Below are 20,780 nucleotides of genomic sequence, written 5' to 3'. Positions count from 1 at the left end.
TTTTGAAAAACGATAAAAGAAAAGTACGCGCAACACGCCGCCATGCACCACTCGAAGGATCTGTGACGGGTCAGCGGAAAGCCTCGAGCGCAGGGGAACCCTCCAGCACACCACCGCCTTAACAGATAACAAAGCCACCAGCCGATTCGTCTGAAAAAGTAAGAAAGAAAGATAAAAAGGAAAGAAAGATAAAAGCTGCGGGCGAAAACGACCAAACGGGAGGAAACGTTGCTCCAGCAGTGAACAGCAGACGACGCGGCGGCGACTATAGTGTGTGGCGTCAGGATCTATGCGTTTCCCAGAACGACACCCGGCCCCTCCCGCCAACCCCGAGAGCTTCCCCGCTATGCACGGGAGCTCGCTCTTTCTCGCAGCCGTGCGATGCCATATTTATTTTTTCTTCTTTCTTTCTTTCTTCGTGTATGTGCTCGCTAACTTTCTACGCACTCTTCTGCGAATTTTAACAGTTTGGTTGCTTTTTTTTTTATCTTTCTTCCTTCCTTTCCTTTTCTTTGGGGGGGGGGGGGGGTGAGGGGAGGAGGGGGAGCGCGCGCGGCACGTCATTTTCATGCCAAAAGACGCCCGTCTGCCGGCGCCCCTGACAGAAGCAGACGGCGCTGTCAACCAGACTACACCACAACCGCAAAGGACGGCGTGTCGGGCGGTATCGTCTGCAAACTGTTCCAGCAGTTAGTTGGTGCATCGTCTGCTTGATTCCGCTACCAATTTGCGATGTCAGTTACCCTGACCATACAACAGGTAGGCTGACACAAGAACTAACTAGAGCTCACAGAGGTCAACCGCATTGTTAAACGTTTCTGTATACAAAGCTGCGTCCTTTGGCAGTTTTCGTTTTTTTTCATGCGAGGCCGAAGCATTAAATTGGCGGCAGACCGACGCGCTCATAACGCAAACCTTCTTTATGTGGGTTTCACAATTCCATGGAGACATATGCGTTGACGCTGCGCGTATACCCTACACGCGCAAGTTCTGGGTGGATCTCTGCATGGGGCGGCCACACAACCGTATTCTATAGAACAAATGAGTCCGCTCAAAAGGTTGCGCGACCTGTGGTTCTTGCGACCTATGCAGCTTTTCGTTAAATTAGAAGCGTGATGCCTTACGAGGCGCCGAAATTAACATTTGTCGTGGAACTCGCATCCCGTAAACTTTTGCGGCTAACTGCACATGCAGAGAGCTACATTACAACCAAGGTTGAAATTACTTGTATTAACTGCATTAAAGAAATTATCAATTAATAGAAATGAAAGTGAAGTCAGGTTCACACTCCCCACCACGTGACAATGCCCCACCGTTCTGCCGCGCTGCGCCCATGCACGGATATTGCGATTCCTGTCTAACTGTTTTCACGCCAAAAATGTTCTGTCTTGTCAATCCTCGCTTTCCAATCCCATCCTGAAGCATTTTCGTGTCGCAAAAAAAAAGAAAGAAAAAGAAAGGAACCTGAAACCACGAGCATGCGCGGCCCACGTACACGGCGGTATACCGTTTATTCGGTCACGTTTCCCGCTCTGTAATTTCGACACGAAAGAAATGATGCAACACGTTTTTCCGTATTACATTATAGTTTCAACTCAATAGCTTGAGGGTTTATTGAAGGCGAGCTCATCGGTATATGCATCCATGATAGAAGCGCTAAATAAGGACACGGACTAGAAGGAAGGAGACAGGACGAGTGCTGCTCCTGTCTTCTTCCTTTTAGTCCTTTCCGTGTCTTTAGCGCTGTCCTCTACCATGCAGGTCAACAGACTTAATTTAAAAGGTTTTAAAGAAACTTGAGGATATCTTTTGTCAAGATTTTTCAATAGGCCTAAACTTGAGCGCTTCTCGTGCATTTTCAGTGCCTGAAATTTCAACGACTTTTCATAACAACAGTCTGACATATTTGAATAACCCTCCTCATCACAGATACGGAGAACAAAAAAAAGTATCGGCTTTGGCTTCGACCAATATTTTGCGATGTTCCGTTCACGCGATTTCTTTTTCTTCCCATCATAGGGACCATACTATTTAATAACTAATCTGAATCGATGCTATCGACCAGTACTCTATCACTAAGTGCTTTTTAAAAGCCGTAGCCACAACACCGTTTCAGGGGAGCTGACCAAAATGCGGCAAAATTCTAAAAAAAAAAAATGAAGTATCGCTTCTGAGTGACCTGGCGCTTCCTTATTTTTTCGTGAGGACAGGGCTTTTGTTTGTTTTTGTTTTTCGCCACACTAAAATTGATTTCGTCTCTCCTGGCATTCGAGCAGCAAGATCTAGTTTTTTGCTCAATATTAAAAATGGTCACCGGACATGCGGGGCCGAACTTGGATATCTGAACGCATCCTGGAAACAAGTGTTAGACCAACTCCATAACAGATGGAGATTTGCTTAATGTAATTACAAATAGTCCTGAGCAACGTATCGGGCGGATTTGGTGGCAACAGTAAGCCGGCCGCCCGCTCGTCAAATGTGAGACAGCAGACGACGCACAACGGAAGTAAAATGTCGTAGCAGACGGCAATGGCAACGACTCGCACGGACGGTTAGGCCGCGCTGAGCCAACGGCGCGCCGTCTGCTAAAGGACTGTGCTTATTGCGCTGAGCATTAAAAACGCGAAAAACGAAAACAAATTAGGGGGGAGGGCAAAGAACAAAGAAAATACATTCTCAGCCTTTTTTCGGCAGAGCGAATAATATGTAATCAGGTATCTACAGCGCACCTGTTTGTGACGGCAAACACGCAACAAAGTTGCATTTACCCGACACTATTAGGAACACGCGCAACTTACACTCCCGTTTACCAAAGCTTCAATCTCATTACCTCATTGCGCGTTGGCCACGTGTTAAGCTAAGCAGGGAACCCGATAAAGGATCAAGTGAATTCAGTGGCAATGGTCAGTCGGGCGTCCGCTCATCAAGTGGGAGACACAAGCTGACGCACACAGCGGAAGCAGACGACAACTCATTCGAAGGGTTCGTCTGCGCTACGCGACAGCCGACGGCGGCGCGTCGTCCGCTAATGGAGCGTGTTTGTTGCCCGGGGCTGACTGGAAGAGACGCGCGCGGAAGGACTTCCCGAGGGAACGCGGGGTCCGGAGTGGACTGTGGTCGGGAGAGTGTGACGACGATAATGGGGGGCCCTTTTCCCTTTCTCCCTCAGCTACGCGCGGACGGTTTGGAGACGTCACGTTTCCTCTGTTCATCAGTCTAGATCAAGCCATTATGAGCTTGACTCAATCACGTGTACGTTTGATGCATGTGGTATGTCTAATGCCATGACGTAACACGCTGGGCAGACGGCGACGGCCGGGAATAACATGCAAGAACCGAACTGCTGCGTAGGGACCCTATAGTATTTGAGGGGTACCGCATGCTCTTGGTAACAACGGATGCGACCCCCACAACAATGCCAACAGAAAAATGGCATTTATTGCAACTTCTATACGAGAACAACAGCTAGCCGAAATACTCGCAAGGAATTGTTCCCTAAAGAGACGCGCAGAGGAATCAAGACATGCAAGGTTACCAGCGAATTTTCGCCCATGCTCAACACGCGTGTACAGTCACGCGAACGGGAGCGCGCCCGGGCGATCCTCCCAAAGAGCGCGCCACCTGGTGAGTAGCTCGCCGATGTCCCGCAGCCGAAGGACAGGAACTAGAGTTACTGTATATGCTACCAAAGGTAGCATATACAGTAACAGGAACCAAATACGCACACCACCACGCTGCGATAACATGGGAACACCCGCGCCATCTCTCATCGTAGCAACTACAATACGTCTGCCGCGTGTGCGTTATGCAGAGAAGGTGAAAAGCAGAAGACGCAAGAATAATGCGGGTAAAACCAACCAAGAGATCGCAAGCATTGACTACCGGGGTAGTTGGTTCATTATCACAGAAAAAAGCGCTTCAGTTCGGGACACAAGGGAAGAAGCACACGCACACAGCGGAGTGTGTGTGTGGTTCTTCCCCTGTGTGCCGTCTTGAAGAGCTTTTTTTTTTTCTGTAATAACCAAGCGAGTCAGGCGTCCCTACAGATTCAAGATATACTGCCAGCTGCAAGCAATAAAAATTCACCAGCTCGTTCAACTTCCGGCCCAGCTCCTCGCTCTCTACAAACGAACACTTCTTACAGCTTTCAAATCCCATCAACATAGCTCCTAGATATGGTATATCCTGAAGGAGCTGAAGAGACTCGTTCAGACGCTGGGAATTCACGTAGAAAGTAACATATATTCCACTTGCCGTGGCGGCGCAGTGGCTTCGGTGTTGCTCTGCTAAATTCGAGGTTGCGGGATCGAATCCCGGCCACGGTGGCCGCATTTCGATGACGGCAAAATGCAAAAAAAAGAAAAGAAGAAGAAACACCCGTGTACCATGCATTGGGTGCAGGCAAAAGTAACACAGGTGGTCAAAATTAAACCAGAGTCACCCACTATACAGCGTGCCTCAGAATCAGCATTTATTATTAGAAGTTGGGTCACATTTCAAGTATTTAGTATGCAGAAGGCTGTCCCATAGTCAAAGACTGTATCGGGACCTCCTGTACAAGAACAGTTATTATAGTTAACATCTCAAAGCATCAGTACCATATAATACAAATATACAAGAAAATAACGGTTACAGAACAAAATACAGAATTGGTTACAAATAATAACAAGGTTTAGCATATCTCATAGTAGCAGGAAAAATTGTGCGCGAACAAAATACGAACAGATTATTTACAACAACAAAAGAAAGACAAGAGAAGAAGCAAAAAGGCGAACAAAGACCGAATACAGTAATCCTTGTCGTTAATCTTTCAATAATAAATGCATTTTTAGTTCTCTGTTAAACGTGATAAACATATTGTGTTTTTCATTATGAAAGGAAGAGTGTTCCATATTGATATGGAAGTGAATTATACAGTCTGTTTACCATAGTTAGTGCGCATTCTTGGTAAAAGAAAATTGTTATGCAACCCAATATGGTGGTACTATGAATCATCAGGTTAGATGGTGAAAATGGGATCGATGGTAGCTCATTATTCACAAATCTGTAGAAAAAAATACCTAGGTTGCATTTAGTGAGTCCGGGAATGGTAAGGATGTTATTCTCGTGTAGTAGCGAAGTGGCATTAGAAAAGCGTGGACTGCAAGTAATTATTCTTGTGGCTTGGTTCTGAACTGCTTGGATAGACGCAATATGAGTATTATAGGTGTTTCACCAATATATTATGCCATAAGTAATGTGAGAGTGGACAAAAGAGTAGCAAAGTGAGAGTAACGTGATACGTGTGAAGTATAGGGCGTGTTTCGATTAAGATGCATATACTATAAGCTAATTTTTTTTTATGTGAGCAATACGATTGTGATATTTCAAATTACAATCAAGTAGAATACCAACGAAAGATGAACATTAACTTGGAGGAAGGCGGTGAGGACCTGAAGTGATACGTGGAATGGATGGTGTGTTTCGCTGATGTGAAGAGAATACAACAAATTTAGTCTTAGTTGCATTAATAGATAACATGTTAACATTACACCACCTTAGCATATTTTATAAGTGAGTATTTAACTTATCATAGTCATATTGTGGTTTTGGCACGTAATGTCCCAGTATTTAATTAAATTATGATATATTAAAAGAAACTGTACCGGACTCAAGACTAAAGAGGCGCTGTAAACTTGGATGAGAGATTGAGATAATCTCATGGGTGGCGGCAATGGAAAAGAAATCTGATATGAGTAACCACTCAAGAGATAAAAACGAAATCTGGAAAGAAACAATTTATGACAACTCAAAGAGAAGCTGATTACTTTTCGAAGCGAGATCAGGATGCCTTAGCACACTCACTTATAATGCGAGATACAAGGAGGAAGAAGCATGTGCTTGCTCCGGTAAAACTACGAAAACGATGGAGCATGTTTTCTTAGAATGTGAATGCCCAGCGGTCGATTAGGCACCTCTGGCTTCCTTGAAGCCATTAAGTTCAGCGAGAGCAGGGGGAAAGTAAAGATGCCCGCAGTAGAGATTAGTAAGTGACGATTGGAAGATTGGAAGAAGAAAAGCAGGGAAACGACAAACAACGAAGGTGCACAAAAACAATGTTCCCAATAGGGGTTAAGAAAGTATTGTGATTTGAATTCTTTGTGGTTTCTTTTGTTCCCTTTTCCTTTTTTTTTCTTCTTTTTTTAGCATAGGTAGGACATTAGTCAATATAATAACAAGAGCTTAGTGGCGCAACCGACCACCCCGTTCCAAAGCGAACGCTCATAACATCCATCCATCTATCCACGTGCGAATGCTGCAACAAGCATCACAGCTAAACACCGGTATCAATGCCTCATTTTCGTTTTGGGAAGATTAAAGCACGCATCCGAAGCCGTATGGTATATAATTTTCAGGACCATGGCATAGATTCATTCCTACAAACGGTTTCATCAAGTCACACACACAAACGCACAGATATCTATATATATATATATATATATATATATATATATATATACATATATATATATGTGTGTGTGTGTGTGTGTGTGTGTGTGTGTGTGTGTGTGTGTGTGTGTGTGTGTGTGTGTGTGTGTGTGTGTGTGTGTGTGTGTGTGTTAAAGAAGGAGAGGAAAATCGTTGGCAAAGAATTTGGGCGTCCGAGTTTACAATACACACAAGAAAAAATTGTTTTCAATCTGTCATCAGGGAGAACAAGCGCTGACTTCTCTGGCTGCAGGCATCGATAACGAACAGTCGATCGATAGCAAACTAAAAATGTGCACTCAGATATACAACTCAGAAAATTGTCAGGCTAGCGGCTCGACGTCTGCTTCGTCTTATGTCATTCGATCGTTCCTGCCGCAACACAAACCAAGGCCGTTTCGTAACCAAAATGGCACAGGAAAATAGCGCAGACGCCCCAAATCGCAACGCACTGCTACCGGAGGTCCCGTAAACAAACAATGAAACACTACCTGGTGCGATCAAGTTAGACAAACAGTAAAGCTCTAGCAATGTATATATATATATATATATATATATATATATATATATATATATATATATATATATATATATATATATATATATATATATATATATATATATTGATAATGCGCGAAAACTGCGCTAATAAGCACTTAATACTGCTATCAGTGCAGTGTGCAGCAGTTCCAGTCTACTTGACATTCTACCCTCACAATCTCCAGCTGAAGTATATCCTTCGAAGTAAGCAGACGAGTGTAGTAGACTAACAAAAATTTAGCGGAATAAAAGAGGCGGCTGCAGTCTTTAGTGCGAGCAGACGAACAGAGCAGACGGAACACAAATTTAGCAGACGAAAAACAAAAGACAACCTGGCTGCCGCAGACGATTCGCGACGCCTCCGGAGCAGACGACGCGCTTGGGCGCAGCAGTTGCACCCTTTTGGAAGGCCGCACTGAAGACGAGCGAATAAAAGAACCGCTTCACGGGCGCACCCCGCCACCCTGCAGCGCCGAACGAGGAGGAACCATCTGTGGCGTGTGTTTTTTACGACCAACTGCAGCGGCGGTTTCTATTTATCTTAGCTTCGACGCCGACGAAAACATCGCAGCCCCGAAGACGACGACGGTAAGGGTTGGGGAGGGACGGCAGCAGCTGCCTCGCTGGAACTTACTGACAGAAAGAAGCTCTTCATAAAGCCGGGGAGTCATCAAAACTCCGGACTGAGGCGGAACCCGCTGCGCCCCCATGGGGCCTCGAGAGTACGGCGCTGAGGGAGTAGAGGAAGCCACTAAAGCGAGACCGTACGGTGAAGCTCGACGAAAACCTGCTGCCCTCTATACGTTCGCCCATCATTCCTACACGCGAGAGCATAGAATGTCGCTACCGATCAACTTTGCGCATTAATTGTTTGATGTACCGTTTGATGCGCCTGAAGGGACGGCGATCGAGCGGAAGAGGAGGGCAATGAGCTAGCACGTAACGCCTTCCATCTATACTTTGTTTCAACTGATGCATAGGTACTTTTATTATTCTTTTTCCACCAATACAGGATTCGTGCCAATTCTGGCCGGCGCTGAAGCCAGTCTACTTTGACTCCCAAGAAGACAGCTTCGAGTAACAGCACACATTTGGAAACGCCGCTGCGACAACACGTCCCCTTATGTCGCCAAAAAGAAGGCAAAGATTGAGAGAGAGAGAAAATAGCTGAAAAAAGGAGAAATGCCATCGTTACAGTTTGAAACTTTGTGCGTACGAACCTATAAAAAGAGCTTACTTCCATCGCATAAGAGATCTCTTCTGCGTTTTCTTGTGGGCAGACGAGCTACCCGCCAAGTTTCCAGTGTACTTGCAGGCAGGCCACCATCTTGTTTGGGCAGCAATGAGTGTACTGTATAGGCCACTCTAGCAAAGTAGTCTGCACCGTTTGTGACTTCGATTCTGTCTTCGCGAAGCTGTCTTCGCCGGATTCGTCAGAATTATAACGAAGCTTCTGTCCCCGTTACTGTCATCGCGCTAGCCGTCTACGACGAGTATCACAATACAGCCACAATTTACAGGGAACTAAGCGAAACAGAAAAAAACAGCGTGTTCTCCTTTGTTGTACATCGTAAATAAACCGGAATCGAATTCGCCTCTTGGGACGTCCTGCAGGGCGCTGCTCTGCGAAGCAGCATTTAAATAACGCTTGCTCTCTCTCTCACGAATACCCATGAGACCGCCCAGGGCTGTCTAACCTCGACGATATTTGTGGCGCCAAGGCTTCGTCACCTATGCTCGTGTTGCTGCGCTAGTGGTCGACAATCAAGCCGCATGAAGAAGCCGCAACTTTCTGAGCCCTCGCAGTTGAAAAATCTTTGGCCCCCTGCCCCCCCCCCTTTTTTTTTTACCACATCGCGAGGCCTTTCACGCCCCGCGTCCTGCGTAACTGAAGGTGTATACGTCTGCTGCATCAGCAGTGACAGCTATATACAGCGATAGTTGACGTTAACGAACCTTCACAGGAAACAAAAAAGATATTTTTAAAAAAGTTGTTAAAAATAAAGTAGGCCTGACAGACACAGGTACTTGTGTTGTCCGTTTCCCTCTTCTTGCGTCAGTATCTGCCCACCTACCTGTTTTCTAACATGCGACCCCACCAACTAGCTCAACATCCTGTCGTTCGAAGTTTTGTAACTGAAGCGTCACTAACTGAAACGCCCGTACAACAGATTTCCATCATACGGGCACTAAAGCGAAAGAAAATTGGGCTATACTAGTACAGTGGCTTCGGATAATACCAACAAAGTCGTTTCTTGCGGTAGGAGGATGCTTGACAAACCAGAAAAACGTGAAAGAAGTAAAGGCGGGTGGCGCCGCCACCTTGAAGCTCCGGTACAAGCCAGCTGTGATGTCACAGATTTTGAATGCGCCTGCTCGCGCTTACTGGGCTCTAAACGGTAAACATGGACTACATTCTATACTAAAGGAATCAGAGACTGAACGCTGCTATGGCTTTGAGAACTTTACTGCTCTGCAACGGGCTAAATACGATAAAGTACAGCGAAATCCATGACGTCACACTGACGTACCGGTTATCAGGTTTCGAAGCGAAAATCAGAACGATAACTCTCGCTTTCATTTTTTCGATCAGTATTTAATTTATTTCCTGACAAACTAGTAAATGTGGAGTTTTGAGAAAACAATTAACCAATGCAAACTTATCGATGTCCCTGTCAGACCTAAACCGTATGGAAACCCGAAGCATTTACTGACCGCTTCGTTACAACTACAACAAATATCAGGCACATTGCAGTGACCTTACTGTACGCGCATTGATGCCGCCTAATCCGCTGGTGTCAAGCGCCGATCTTCCGGCTTTGAATGACTCTAGGGAAATCGGCACGCCTCAGTTGAATAGTTCGCGCGCTCTCTTTTAATTTCTCTCCCCTCCTTCTCCCTCCCTCACGGCAACAGTTCTTGAAGAAAAGTACAACAGCGTGAGATGTGGTGCCATTGAGTAATAATATACCGCCGGAAAACTTCACAAATCGGGTATGGTGACCCGGTTGCGAAAAAAGCTTGCGAAATAGAAGTTTGCCTCATGCTGAGTTTGTTCAACTCGCACTTATTATATCAATCAATCAATCAATCAATCAATCAATCCGTTGGTCGGCCGGGTGGTCATCTTTTATTTATTCATTTTTGGTGAATACATACATAATATCTGAACCAACAGTCAACAGGCTGGTTGCCGGTCCTATTCAGTCTGCATGCGCAGAATTCAATCCGCAATATTTTGCAGAAATTCCAACGTAATTAACAACACCCTCGGAGAATTTGAGACGACTTCGCGCGAGTTAAATCTTCGCTCAAGTGGAGTGGAATGCCGTACCATTTCGAGCACTTCCTTAAGATCAAGCGGCAACCCGTGGCCGCGATGGGCTTGAATTCCCGCCGAGTGGAGGGCATCGAGGTGCCTCCGAACGAGTGAACGGCAAGCGCACGACCGGCTCTGTACCTATACTCTAATAAAGCCGGTCGTGGGCAAGCGCTACCCTCGACCGGCCAAGCGCAAGAGATCGCCAGGTGAGAAACACGTGTGCGCACCGCACCATGCTCGCAGCCTGCCACGGGCACAGCTGCCGCAGTGGCATGCACGCCAAACAAAACTCCCGCCACAGGCGCTCCCCTCTCCCCGGTGGTGCAGGCACGGCGCGCCGAAACGGGACCCTAGGCACAGGGCCGCCTACCCACGAAGGAAGAAAACAAAACGCGCATTTCGTTTTATTTATTTCCTCCCCCCCCCCCCCCGATTCTTTATCCTCTTCTCATTTGCGGTGAGACGGAAGTAGCTTTAATTTTAGACTTCGAGCGGCGGCACGGCTCTTGCGCGCGGGGTCCGGCACTAGTTTTGGAGGACCGCGCGGTGAGCTTCTGCGCAGCCGTACTTACACACAAGACGGGCGCTACTACACGCATGAGGTCTACGCACTCGGTGCCACAGGGAAACCGACACGCATCCTATAGAGGTTGGTGCAGACCGAGTGAGGGGCTAAACTTGGGCACGTGGGCGCCTTTTATAATCGCGTCTTTCTCCCTCACCTTCGCGTACACCCTTTCCCTCTCTCTGTTTTATTCATCTTCAAGCCCGGATCGCAGATACATCAAGCGCCCTCACTCTATGGCCTCTGTTTTCCGTTCACAATCGGCGGCGCGAGTTTACAAATTCACGTCAGAAGAGACGCTGCACAGGCCTCTGAACGGTATAACGGTGCGCCGCGTTGGAACTCATTATAGGCGCTGGAAAGCGCCATTATGGTGGAACCTTGACGGTACCATCACGGTTGTAACATTTTTTGAGATGATATAGCTTCACTGTTTTCTAGTTATCGTCTCTTTGGCAGAGTTACAGCAACGACGGCTGTAAGGGTACTGTGGCGCCTGTTGCAAGCCTACATCGCGTTCATCAGCCCCGTTTTCTAGACGTATACAGAAATCGATAGAAAAATAGCTATTCGCCGCCAATTGGGATTCGCCCCCCGGTCCGTGACGTCTGAGCCGTCGTGCCGTTCTCGGAACCGTCATTGTCATCGTGCCGTCGTCGCGGTCGTACTTGTCGTATAGTTTAACTTAGATCAACTGTATGAACTGTATGAGGGCATTCTTCCAAAAGTCTATTTTGGGTAATTTCGCGTAAAATGTTCATAACTATAAAATAAAATGAAGGCCAAAGTTCCGTTTTGAGAATTTCTCGCCGAAACCATAGCGTCGGTACGTCGGTGTGACATCACGCATTTCAAAGTTTGCTCTCTCTCTCTCTCTTTCGTATTCGAGTCGCAATACCTCTGTAAAAGTTCTTCAAACTTGCCAAGTTCACACTTTGGCTCAGAATAAAAGTCAATTTCGTTTCTTTTTTTTTTTCAGTGTCAAACCTTAGTTCTTTCTCAATTTACACAAATGTCGAATACTATGACTATTTCCTCCGGTCCCTGAGAACGATGTATCCGGGTGGGCCATTATGTGGCCTATAGCCCCAATATACTTGAAATTAGTCTATAAGGTGGAAAAGGAAAGAAAATACACCGTATAGGTGACATAATCGAAAAAAAAAGTGTCCCGTTTCCGGCGACTTGTTCAAGACCTGCCGTCCGAGTTCACTGGTTCATGCAGGATAACGGAATAAAGATTCTCGCGGTGACTGGAGGCCACGTTTTTTGCTTAAACACTCACTTTTCCGAAAAAAAAGTCGCAGTTTCGCCCGAAAGGTGAAGCGTCGATCGCAATAGCAAATTAGTGGCCATCTATATATGCGGAGGAAACGTAGGCATATAGTAACTAAATTAACGAGCATGGTGTCACGCACACACAAGCAAACATGAACACATCTCACTCGATGGCCTTGGAAACTCGCTGTCAAAACGCTGGAGTGAATAAGCCCGGCAGCAGCAGCGAGCGAATTGACCTTCGTGCTGCGCTTCGCATTTACGCCAACTAAGCCGCGGAAAGACAGCGCGCGGCAGACTTCGTCCACGGCGCAGATGGATTTAAGATACAGCGACCCGGAGTAGAATGCACCCCTCCCCTATCCTCCACCCTGGAGCATTGCGCGCGACGGAAGACGGCGAGCTTCCTCCCCGCTTCTCTCCCTTGCGTGCGCGAGATTGACTCACCCTCGCACGCTTCTACTCGCACATACAGCATACGGCGCGCGGCGAGCATTTTATCGTCCTTGGACTTTATATGGAACCTCACGGCGACGGCAGAAATGCGCCTGGAGTGTCCATATAATTGGTATCGCAATAAAAATGTTCACTGCCAAGCCGGAAGAGAGCACCGACCATAGAAGGCGTATGAGAGCTGTCGACGCATCAACATCTCGGTGAGTCCACGCAGATTGCGGTTTCGGCCGTCTTCATCCCTGACATTAATTAAGCTTCACTAGACAGGCGAAAACACTTGGACTGAGTGCTTCTATTTTGCTTAATAAATAAATTGTTCTTGTCTGCCTGTCTGTCTTGTAATTGGCTTTGCCCGCAGGCGACCCCCTACACTTTTCATAATGGAAGGTTATTTATTCTTTTAAGCAGAAGCATGAGTTACCGAAGAAGAGATGAAAAAGAGGAAATACTTTTTTTTGCGCGAATTGTGAGTGGAGGCCTTTACTACAATATGCCGTTGTCGACACCATTTCCTGCAAAGCAGTTGCCTGTTGATGTAGCTTGCACGTGTGTGTGTGTGTGTGTGTGTGTGTGTGTGTGTGTGTGTGTGTGTGTGTGTGTGTGTGTGTGTGTGTGTGTGTGTGTGTGTGTGTGTGTGTGTGTGTGTGTGTGTGTGTGTGTGTGTGTGTGTGTGTGTGTGTGTGTGTGTGTGTGTGTGTGTTGCGCGCGCTCTCAATGCGGGAAGCAATCTTTCGTTTAACGACTGTAAGGTAACGTGTATGTTCTGCCTACTTGTTTTGCAGGGTGTTTAACATCACTCATTTTTTTCGTCCCCTCTGATTCTTCAACAGGCGCTGTCGATGATGCGACACAAATCAACGCACAAACCCACCTGCCAGGTGCGTACACAGCCTACCGGCATAACAGATGGCGACGCAATTTCAGGTCATGCGTTAGCAGAGAACAGACCGGCTGGTTAATAAAACAGTAAGTTAAAACGAAGTAGTACAATGTTCGGTCAAACTGCGCCGATGTGACGACCAGCAGTATAGTACAGTTTTCAACGCGAATGCGCAAACTCGGCATGCTATCAACTCAACTGTCCCCAGCGCGCCACGTGCACCTGTAAATGATATACCTTTCCGCCAGCCTCCGGTCTCGCTGGAAGACCGCACTGCTCAACTCGAACTTGACAGCACAACTCTGGGCCGTCCAGCGAGCCGAGGAAGCCGCTTCGAGACAAGGTCTCGGAACCGCGTCCGCGGCGGGTGCCCAGACCCACTAAAGAGACGCCGGACTCAAATCTTGTTGATTTGAAAATAAAAGTTTACGCTCCCGGTTTCGCCTGCAGCGATGACGAAAGGTACCGAACCGTCGAACGAACAGGACTGACCGTAGCAGATCTCAACGCCATACGAACTTTCATCAAGTTTATATGTGACCGGGCCAGTTTTTGAACGTCATTCAAGCTCGAGTTTGCCAAAGCCAGTGATCAAGTGATCATACTCGCAGAGTACGCTTTTAAGGGTGAACGTGTTTATTACACTTAAAAAATAAATGCAATCGAAAAAAAAACAATGTAAGAATTACGATAATCGTAGCAAAGCCCAACATAATTGTTGCAGAAATTACTACAAGCTAATCATAATTGATCAGAGAATGACAATTGCAGCAGTGCTTCTGTTCAGAAACTACATACCCGTTACGTTAAAGATTCAAGTTAGCAGACGAAAAGCTAATTAAGGGAGTTGGAGAAAACTCCAACAAAAGCACTTTGCGGCAGTAAGTATAAACGATGCTTTGCGGCAAAGCGCTAGCGAGTAAGCAAAAGTGTCAAAACTTACTTTTCGGCGTCCTGAGGCCCTTCTTTTTAGAAAGCGTCCGTAGAATCGCCGGAATATCCTCATTGCGTACAGCTTGGAAGAGCTGGTTCTCTTTCGACGCAGACGATACCAACGACGACGCAGACGACAACATACTCGAGGCGGGAGCGCGCACACACTTTTTGGGGCGTAAACGGAGCTCTGTCAACACACGCTGAACGCGGTACGGGCCGATTTGACGACGCTAGATTCACCGCTCGGTACGATCAATTATCACCGAAAGCGATAATCGAAAGTCCGAGACCCACAAACCGCGCCGCCCTCACATGCGCTGGCAGTCGCCGAACCATGCTTTCGCTCTTCTCAAAACAGCAGAAGCAGCAGCAGCAATGGCGATGAACTACCAGCGCCGGGCGCCACTTTCGAAGACATCGCAAAACTCCGCGAAAACTTTCTCACCGCGCTGACTCGCGGCGCGCAAACGACACGCACAGCATGGCACTGTCACCCTCGACGCCCATCACGCGTCCAAACACGACTTCAGCGAGAGTTGGAGGAGCCAGGGTCGAAAATCCGAACAGACGGCGCGGCGTCGACTCGCGGGTTCAAAAGCACGCGTCGTCGAGTGCCGTTGATCTCTTGGCGTGTTTACGCGCTTCCGGTGAACGCCACAGGCTGGCGCTACGGTCCAAGACAGAACGCGGAGCCCTTTATCACAATAGCGCACACACCCTCCATGCATACCCAGCTCAAAACTTCCCACATTCTTATACCAAAATTTTGCGTTTACAGATTGTAGCGCCACCTCTACGTAAATATATAAGTTATAATGCATAATATTATGCGTCAAGTTACGAAAAAGTCGATTTTCAAAGGTTCATAGAGAACACGTAAATCTTTTATTTTGAACTTGTTGTTGGTAAAACGTGGCTGCATATTGAAGCCGACTTGAGTGACTTACGTTAGAAGAGAACGCCAGAATATACGCTGCCACCCCGGCCAATCAGAGCAGGCCTTTCCAGCGCCGTTCTGGCTTCGAGAGTTTTCGAGCAGACGACAGCGTCGCGGGCGAGGCGTAGTGAAGAGAATGGAAAGAATGAGAGAATGAAGAATGGTCGTCTGTTCTTTTTTTTTCTACGTTAGAATGTTTCGGATACTCCTTTTTTCTGTGTTGCGATCTTTTGGCCTAGGCGTGCGGTTTTGCTTTGTGGCCTGTGCCGACTCCGGCGCAGGGTCTAGCTTGAGGGGAGAAAAACCTCCGCTGCTTTCTTCTTCATCCACTTCTCCGTCGGAGAAGTGGAGCGACGGCGCGCGTCCTTGGAATTTCTACTTCCTAGTTTCGCAGTTGCTTTCTTTTCGCTATGTTTGCGTTTTCTTGATTCGCTTGCTCCGCGCGCTGCCGCCGCCACTTTCTCAGTTTATTTGCTCGTCCGGCTCCCCTCAACCGCACCACGATGGTACGGAGCATAGCGCGCCTTGCTTAAAGATAGGGCAGTGGGTGTGGCTTGCAAGAACGATAAGAGAAGAAACAAAATAAAGTACGCTTTTCAGATGCAGCACAGAGAGATCCCTTCAGAAACGATTGCTGTGGAAGCAGCAGCAGCAGCAGACGACGACGAACAGAGTTTGCAGATGGCAGAGCCAACATGGTCGGTAAAGAAGAGTTGGGAATCGTCGCACGGCACGCCTCGTACAAGCGAGACCGTTGGAGAAATGAACGGTTCAGGATTCGGGAGAACGGAATAGCAGTACCGACTCAATTTGCCTCGTCCGGATAAAACAATTCACAGGCGGTGCGCTTGAAAAAGCACATGCAAAAGACGAAAACGTCAAAGAAACGAGGAAAGGCACGTCGCACGAAGCAGCAGAGGAACTAAATGAAGCGACTTCGTTGGGTCGCAGACGAACAATATGCGAATGCAGACGTGAAAACATTCCGAGCTGTCTTCTATATACAAATGGGAGGTTCGTATCGCGCGTTGGGGGAACAAAAAGCAAAGCAATTTCATTGGCCCGTTGGGCGGCGACCGATGGAATTGCGCGTTTATTAAATCAAACAGTGCACGTTTTGTTGTTCCGGCAATCGCTCTCTCTTCCCTGTAATCGGTCCCTTGATGTTCATTTCCCTTAGTGCATTTTCTGCCACGCCAGTACCGGCAATCAACTTTCCTAGCGCTTCTACTACACGCCTTACGAAGGCGCTGTAGATAACCGCAACAAAAACATAAACCAAACACCGTAATAAGTAACGGAGCAACAGTCGCTGGAAATAAATGGCCATCCGAGCTGCCCAAACGACTTGTACGAATGTTATTTCACAGAGTGCGGGCGCCTTACAGCCAAGAGCAAGTCAAAGCCAAGGGGGTGGCGCGTTTGACACTGAGCAGACGTGCTTGTACGCTGGGCTGGGGGCGTGCGGTTGAAGAGCCAAGGGGGTGGCTACATAGGTATATGTGATCGACTTAATACAGAAATAGCGTCATGGAAACCATTGAAAGTCAAAGCACAGGGAAATGAGGACACGAGGAACGCTCGGGCGGGTGCTTCTTGTCTGCCGCGAGCTTCGTATAGAACCTGACAAAAGAAATAAATAGCCCCGCCAAAGAAACAAAAAGAGAAAGTAAGGAAGACGAGAGAGAGAGAGAGAAAGCGTCGTTACGAAACGCCCTGCGGGATGATATCCATGTGCGTTCCAGTTCGCGCCGCAGTGAGAAAATCGTCCGCTCACCCCGCGAGCAGACGATGTCTGTCATTAGCAGAAGACGGCGTTTGTGAGGGCGCATGGAATGTATGCGGACCCATTCTCAAGCTACCGAAATTATGCACTCACGCTGGCTTTAGCTAATGCGAGCAATAATAACGCAAACACATTAAGTCGAGCTCGTTCAACGAATTAGACGGTATAGAGGAGAGATAAGCTAACGCGTGGAGTTTCCTGCTCAAGTCAGGTAGCAGCGCAGCCCCAATGTGAATATAAATACCTTTTACTAGGCAGAAGGATTGCATATGCCTAATGGTTACTGCTTCATGCAGCAATAAAGAAACAAAACGCAGGAGGGAGTTCGATGACAGTAGCACCTTCTTGTTGCACTAGTAAACCTATAAGGGAACATTGCACTAGCTCGTAAAAAAGGATACGGACAGGAACATGAAAAAAAAAAAAGACGCACAGAACTAGACACACCCTATGGCGTTCGGTGTGTCATTTTTTTCATATTCCTGTCCGTGTCCTTTTTTACGCACTAGTGCAATGTCCCCTTATACGAATAATCACCAACTATAGTTGGTGATTATTCGTATAAGGGGAAGGCAGAAAGCTGGGCTATAGCCCAGCTTTCTGCCTTAAAAGTAAACCTATGTCGGATTCGAGCATCGGCAGATGTGCCACCGAATCCCAACATTAGGTCGAAAATCCAAGTTTACTTCAATAGTAGGAAAATGGGGCGCAGTCGCGATCTTCGTCCCAAGGGTCCGAACGGCGAGCAATGAATCACAGGGACACGCATCCCGCTTAAATGTGCATCCCACGTCGGTGAAGAAGCATCGGGAAGGTCCTTTATCGGTGCCTGCTATCAAAGTCGGTGCTATATGGTACCGACTTTGATCAAAGTCGGTGCGTTGCGCAGGCAGGCGCTGAAGTGGTGCCTCGCCGGGCGAAGTGGTAACGGTGGTAACGCGACGAACGATTTGGCAGAACTATACACGCGACAGTGGTGGCGATCGATAGAGTATCGACCACACCTGTAAACCAGTGTGCTGCGTTGCAGATACCCGTAACTAGAAACTCGCACCACGAAGGTGTTTTAAGTTCGTGAAGTTCGCCAAATAAAGTTTCAGGTGAAGCCTCCACATTGGCGACCCACCGTGGTGACTTAGTACCTACGCATTTGCCGTGACATAGCGCTAACAAGACTAAAGGGGAAAGAAAAGTTGGGACACAACAGAGCGCTCTGTCCTGTCCCAACTGAGAGAGAGAGAGAGAGAGAGAGAGAGAGAGAGTGCAGGGCTTGTGATTATACCAGCACCAGAGTAAGCGTCCGAGGCCATGAAGGTAGGTGCCCTTGTTAAAACTTGGCTGTTAATGAAAAAAAAAAAAACACACACACACAGTCTTGATGAGATGACACGTAAGGGTCATAGCTCAGAGAGCAAACCTACTATTTCGTGATATGTAAACAAGAAGTCCAGGGTTTTGCGCTGCTTTGATGGGCAAGTCCAGTGACCCACCATCCAAGTCAATTGTCAAGCTTTTCCATGTTCGTATTTCACATCGATGTAGCTCGTCACTGTAAGCTGGGCACTCAAGCAAGATGTCCTCCGGATATTCCACAGTGCCGCAGTTGTCACAACATGAACAACATGGACAGTCTGGCCATGGCGAAAGAGAAGGCTGTTCGTGTGCGCAACGAGTGTACAGTCGAAACCGGTGATCGAGAGCCTCCAGATGCCATGGTAGACATTGCGGCAGTCTTGATTGCAAAAAAAAATGGCTGTGGCTTAGGTAAGGTTAAGCCCAGGATGCGAAGCATACTAGCCTTTATTTTAGTTGTTGAACCACTGTTTAGCCTGGTGAACTGCTGTTGCTTGGCTATATTTGGTTCGGCTAGACGAAGAAACAACTCATGCATTACTGCTTCGCCTTCAAGAGTGGAACGCGACAGCGTTCCCGTCGACCCGCCAAGGGGTGTAAGACAATGGGCTACAGGGCAGCGACTACGCGCCCCGCATTGGACGCGGTGAGCGTCGAGCAAAGCAGCGTTCGGCGCGGCAACGAAATGTGCGCCTGAGCAAGAGACGCACGCCTTAGAAACAGCTCGTTTCTAAGGCAACACCGCATTCACTAGAGGCGCTTTTGTACCGCTTTGAAGCATCGTACTCGTGGCTCAGTGGTAGCGTCTCCGTCCCACACTCCGGAGACCCTGCATGGTTCGATTCCCACCCAGCCCGTCTTGCAAGAGTTGAGCCAAAGCCACTTCTCCTCTGTCGTGACGTCACGGTGTCACGTGGTTTCATGGCGACACCGCCGCGCCTGAGGAGCTGGGTTGAGCTCTCGTAATATGCTTCGCATAAAAGCTGCAGTTGCCTCAAGGTGAACACCGGCTTCTATACCATTCTGTAAGTACACGGTGCTTCGCCAAAGCAGTAGCCTCACTTTTAGTGCAAAAAAGAAAAAAAAGAATACGCTTTTATGAATGTATATGTGGTCATGGCCTTTGCAGGCTGCCTTATCCACCTTTCCAGTACGTATTATACCGCTGTGTCCTGGGAGCAACTGAAATGCTATCACATGTCCAGCGTTCGGCATTATGTGATGTAGGTACGCTAAGTCCTGGGCATCTACCATCATCAGACCTTAAACATCTCACGTTACTACTTTTGTACGAGAACTATACTGTGAATCTACGCATATCTACACGAATGGATCGGCCCTGTCCAACAGCTCCGCTGCGGCAATCGTGATACTAGCGAAAGCTACACCAAATTCAAGATGACTCACGCGCAAACATCGACGGCAGCAGAGCTCGCAGCGCTATTTACCGCCCTTCATTACATCGGTGATGAACGGCCGCACAAGTGGACGATCTTCTGCGATTCAAAGTCGGAAAAGTTATTTGATGTCCTCCATCACTTATATATATGGCGCATCGTCTCTGTAATCTGAAATACTAGCTGTTCGTGCGGTCCGCGTCTTAGAGGTGACAGTATACTGTCACCTCTATGACGCGGACCGCACGAACAGCTAGTATTTCAGATTACGGAGACGATGCACCATATATATAAGTGATGGAGGACATCAAATAACTTCCCAATGGATACCAAGTCACTGCGGGATTATCGGCAATGAACGGGCCGATAAAGCTGCCCGTTCAGCACATACTGAGGACCACCGTGTACCAATACCGTTCTCTTGAATCGACGCAGCACGAAAGCTCCGCCTGCTTCCTCGCCAGTGCACCACGTCGCAATGGAATGAGCCACACTTCAGGAATTCCCTACTATACTCCCTTGAACCCACATTAAGCATTCGAGTCCCACCAAAGCTTCGCCGTGGGGACGCCACACTTTTGCACCGACTGTGATTGGGCGTTGCTTTTACCGACACCGCAACCTGTGACCAATGCGGCCATGAAGAATCGATTGGCCAAATACTGCCCGCGGTAGAGTCCGCAGAGGGAATTTCTTCGCCACGAACTCAACCAGCCAGACGACCGACCACCATCGGAAGAAGGAATTCTACTGCTCGATCGACATGCCTAACGTCACAGAACAAGGCCGTGCAAGCGCTTCTAGCGATCTACCGGAGTGAGTGAGTGAGTGAGTGAGTGAGTGAGTGAGTGAGTGAGTGAGT

General features: G+C 47.7%; 1 protein-coding gene across 1 annotated transcript in view; it reads right to left on the bottom strand.

The window, feature by feature from the left end:
• LOC135900747 (caskin-2-like) overlaps nt 1–15,066 on the bottom strand; it is a 319,002-nt gene extending 303,936 nt beyond the window's left edge. The window contains exon 1 of the mRNA XM_070524415.1: nt 14,453–15,066. Within this exon, the coding sequence (XP_070380516.1) occupies nt 14,453–14,585 (133 nt within the window). The 5' untranslated portion in view covers nt 14,586–15,066. The remainder of the gene's footprint in view (nt 1–14,452) is intronic.
• Nucleotides 15,067–20,780: the final 5,714 nt, after the last annotated feature.

Source organism: Dermacentor albipictus, chromosome 8 (genome assembly GCF_038994185.2).
Source record: "Dermacentor albipictus isolate Rhodes 1998 colony chromosome 8, USDA_Dalb.pri_finalv2, whole genome shotgun sequence".
NCBI classification, from domain to species: Eukaryota; Metazoa; Arthropoda; class Arachnida; order Ixodida; family Ixodidae; genus Dermacentor; species Dermacentor albipictus.
This window is presented reverse-complemented; position numbering and strand designations above follow the sequence as displayed.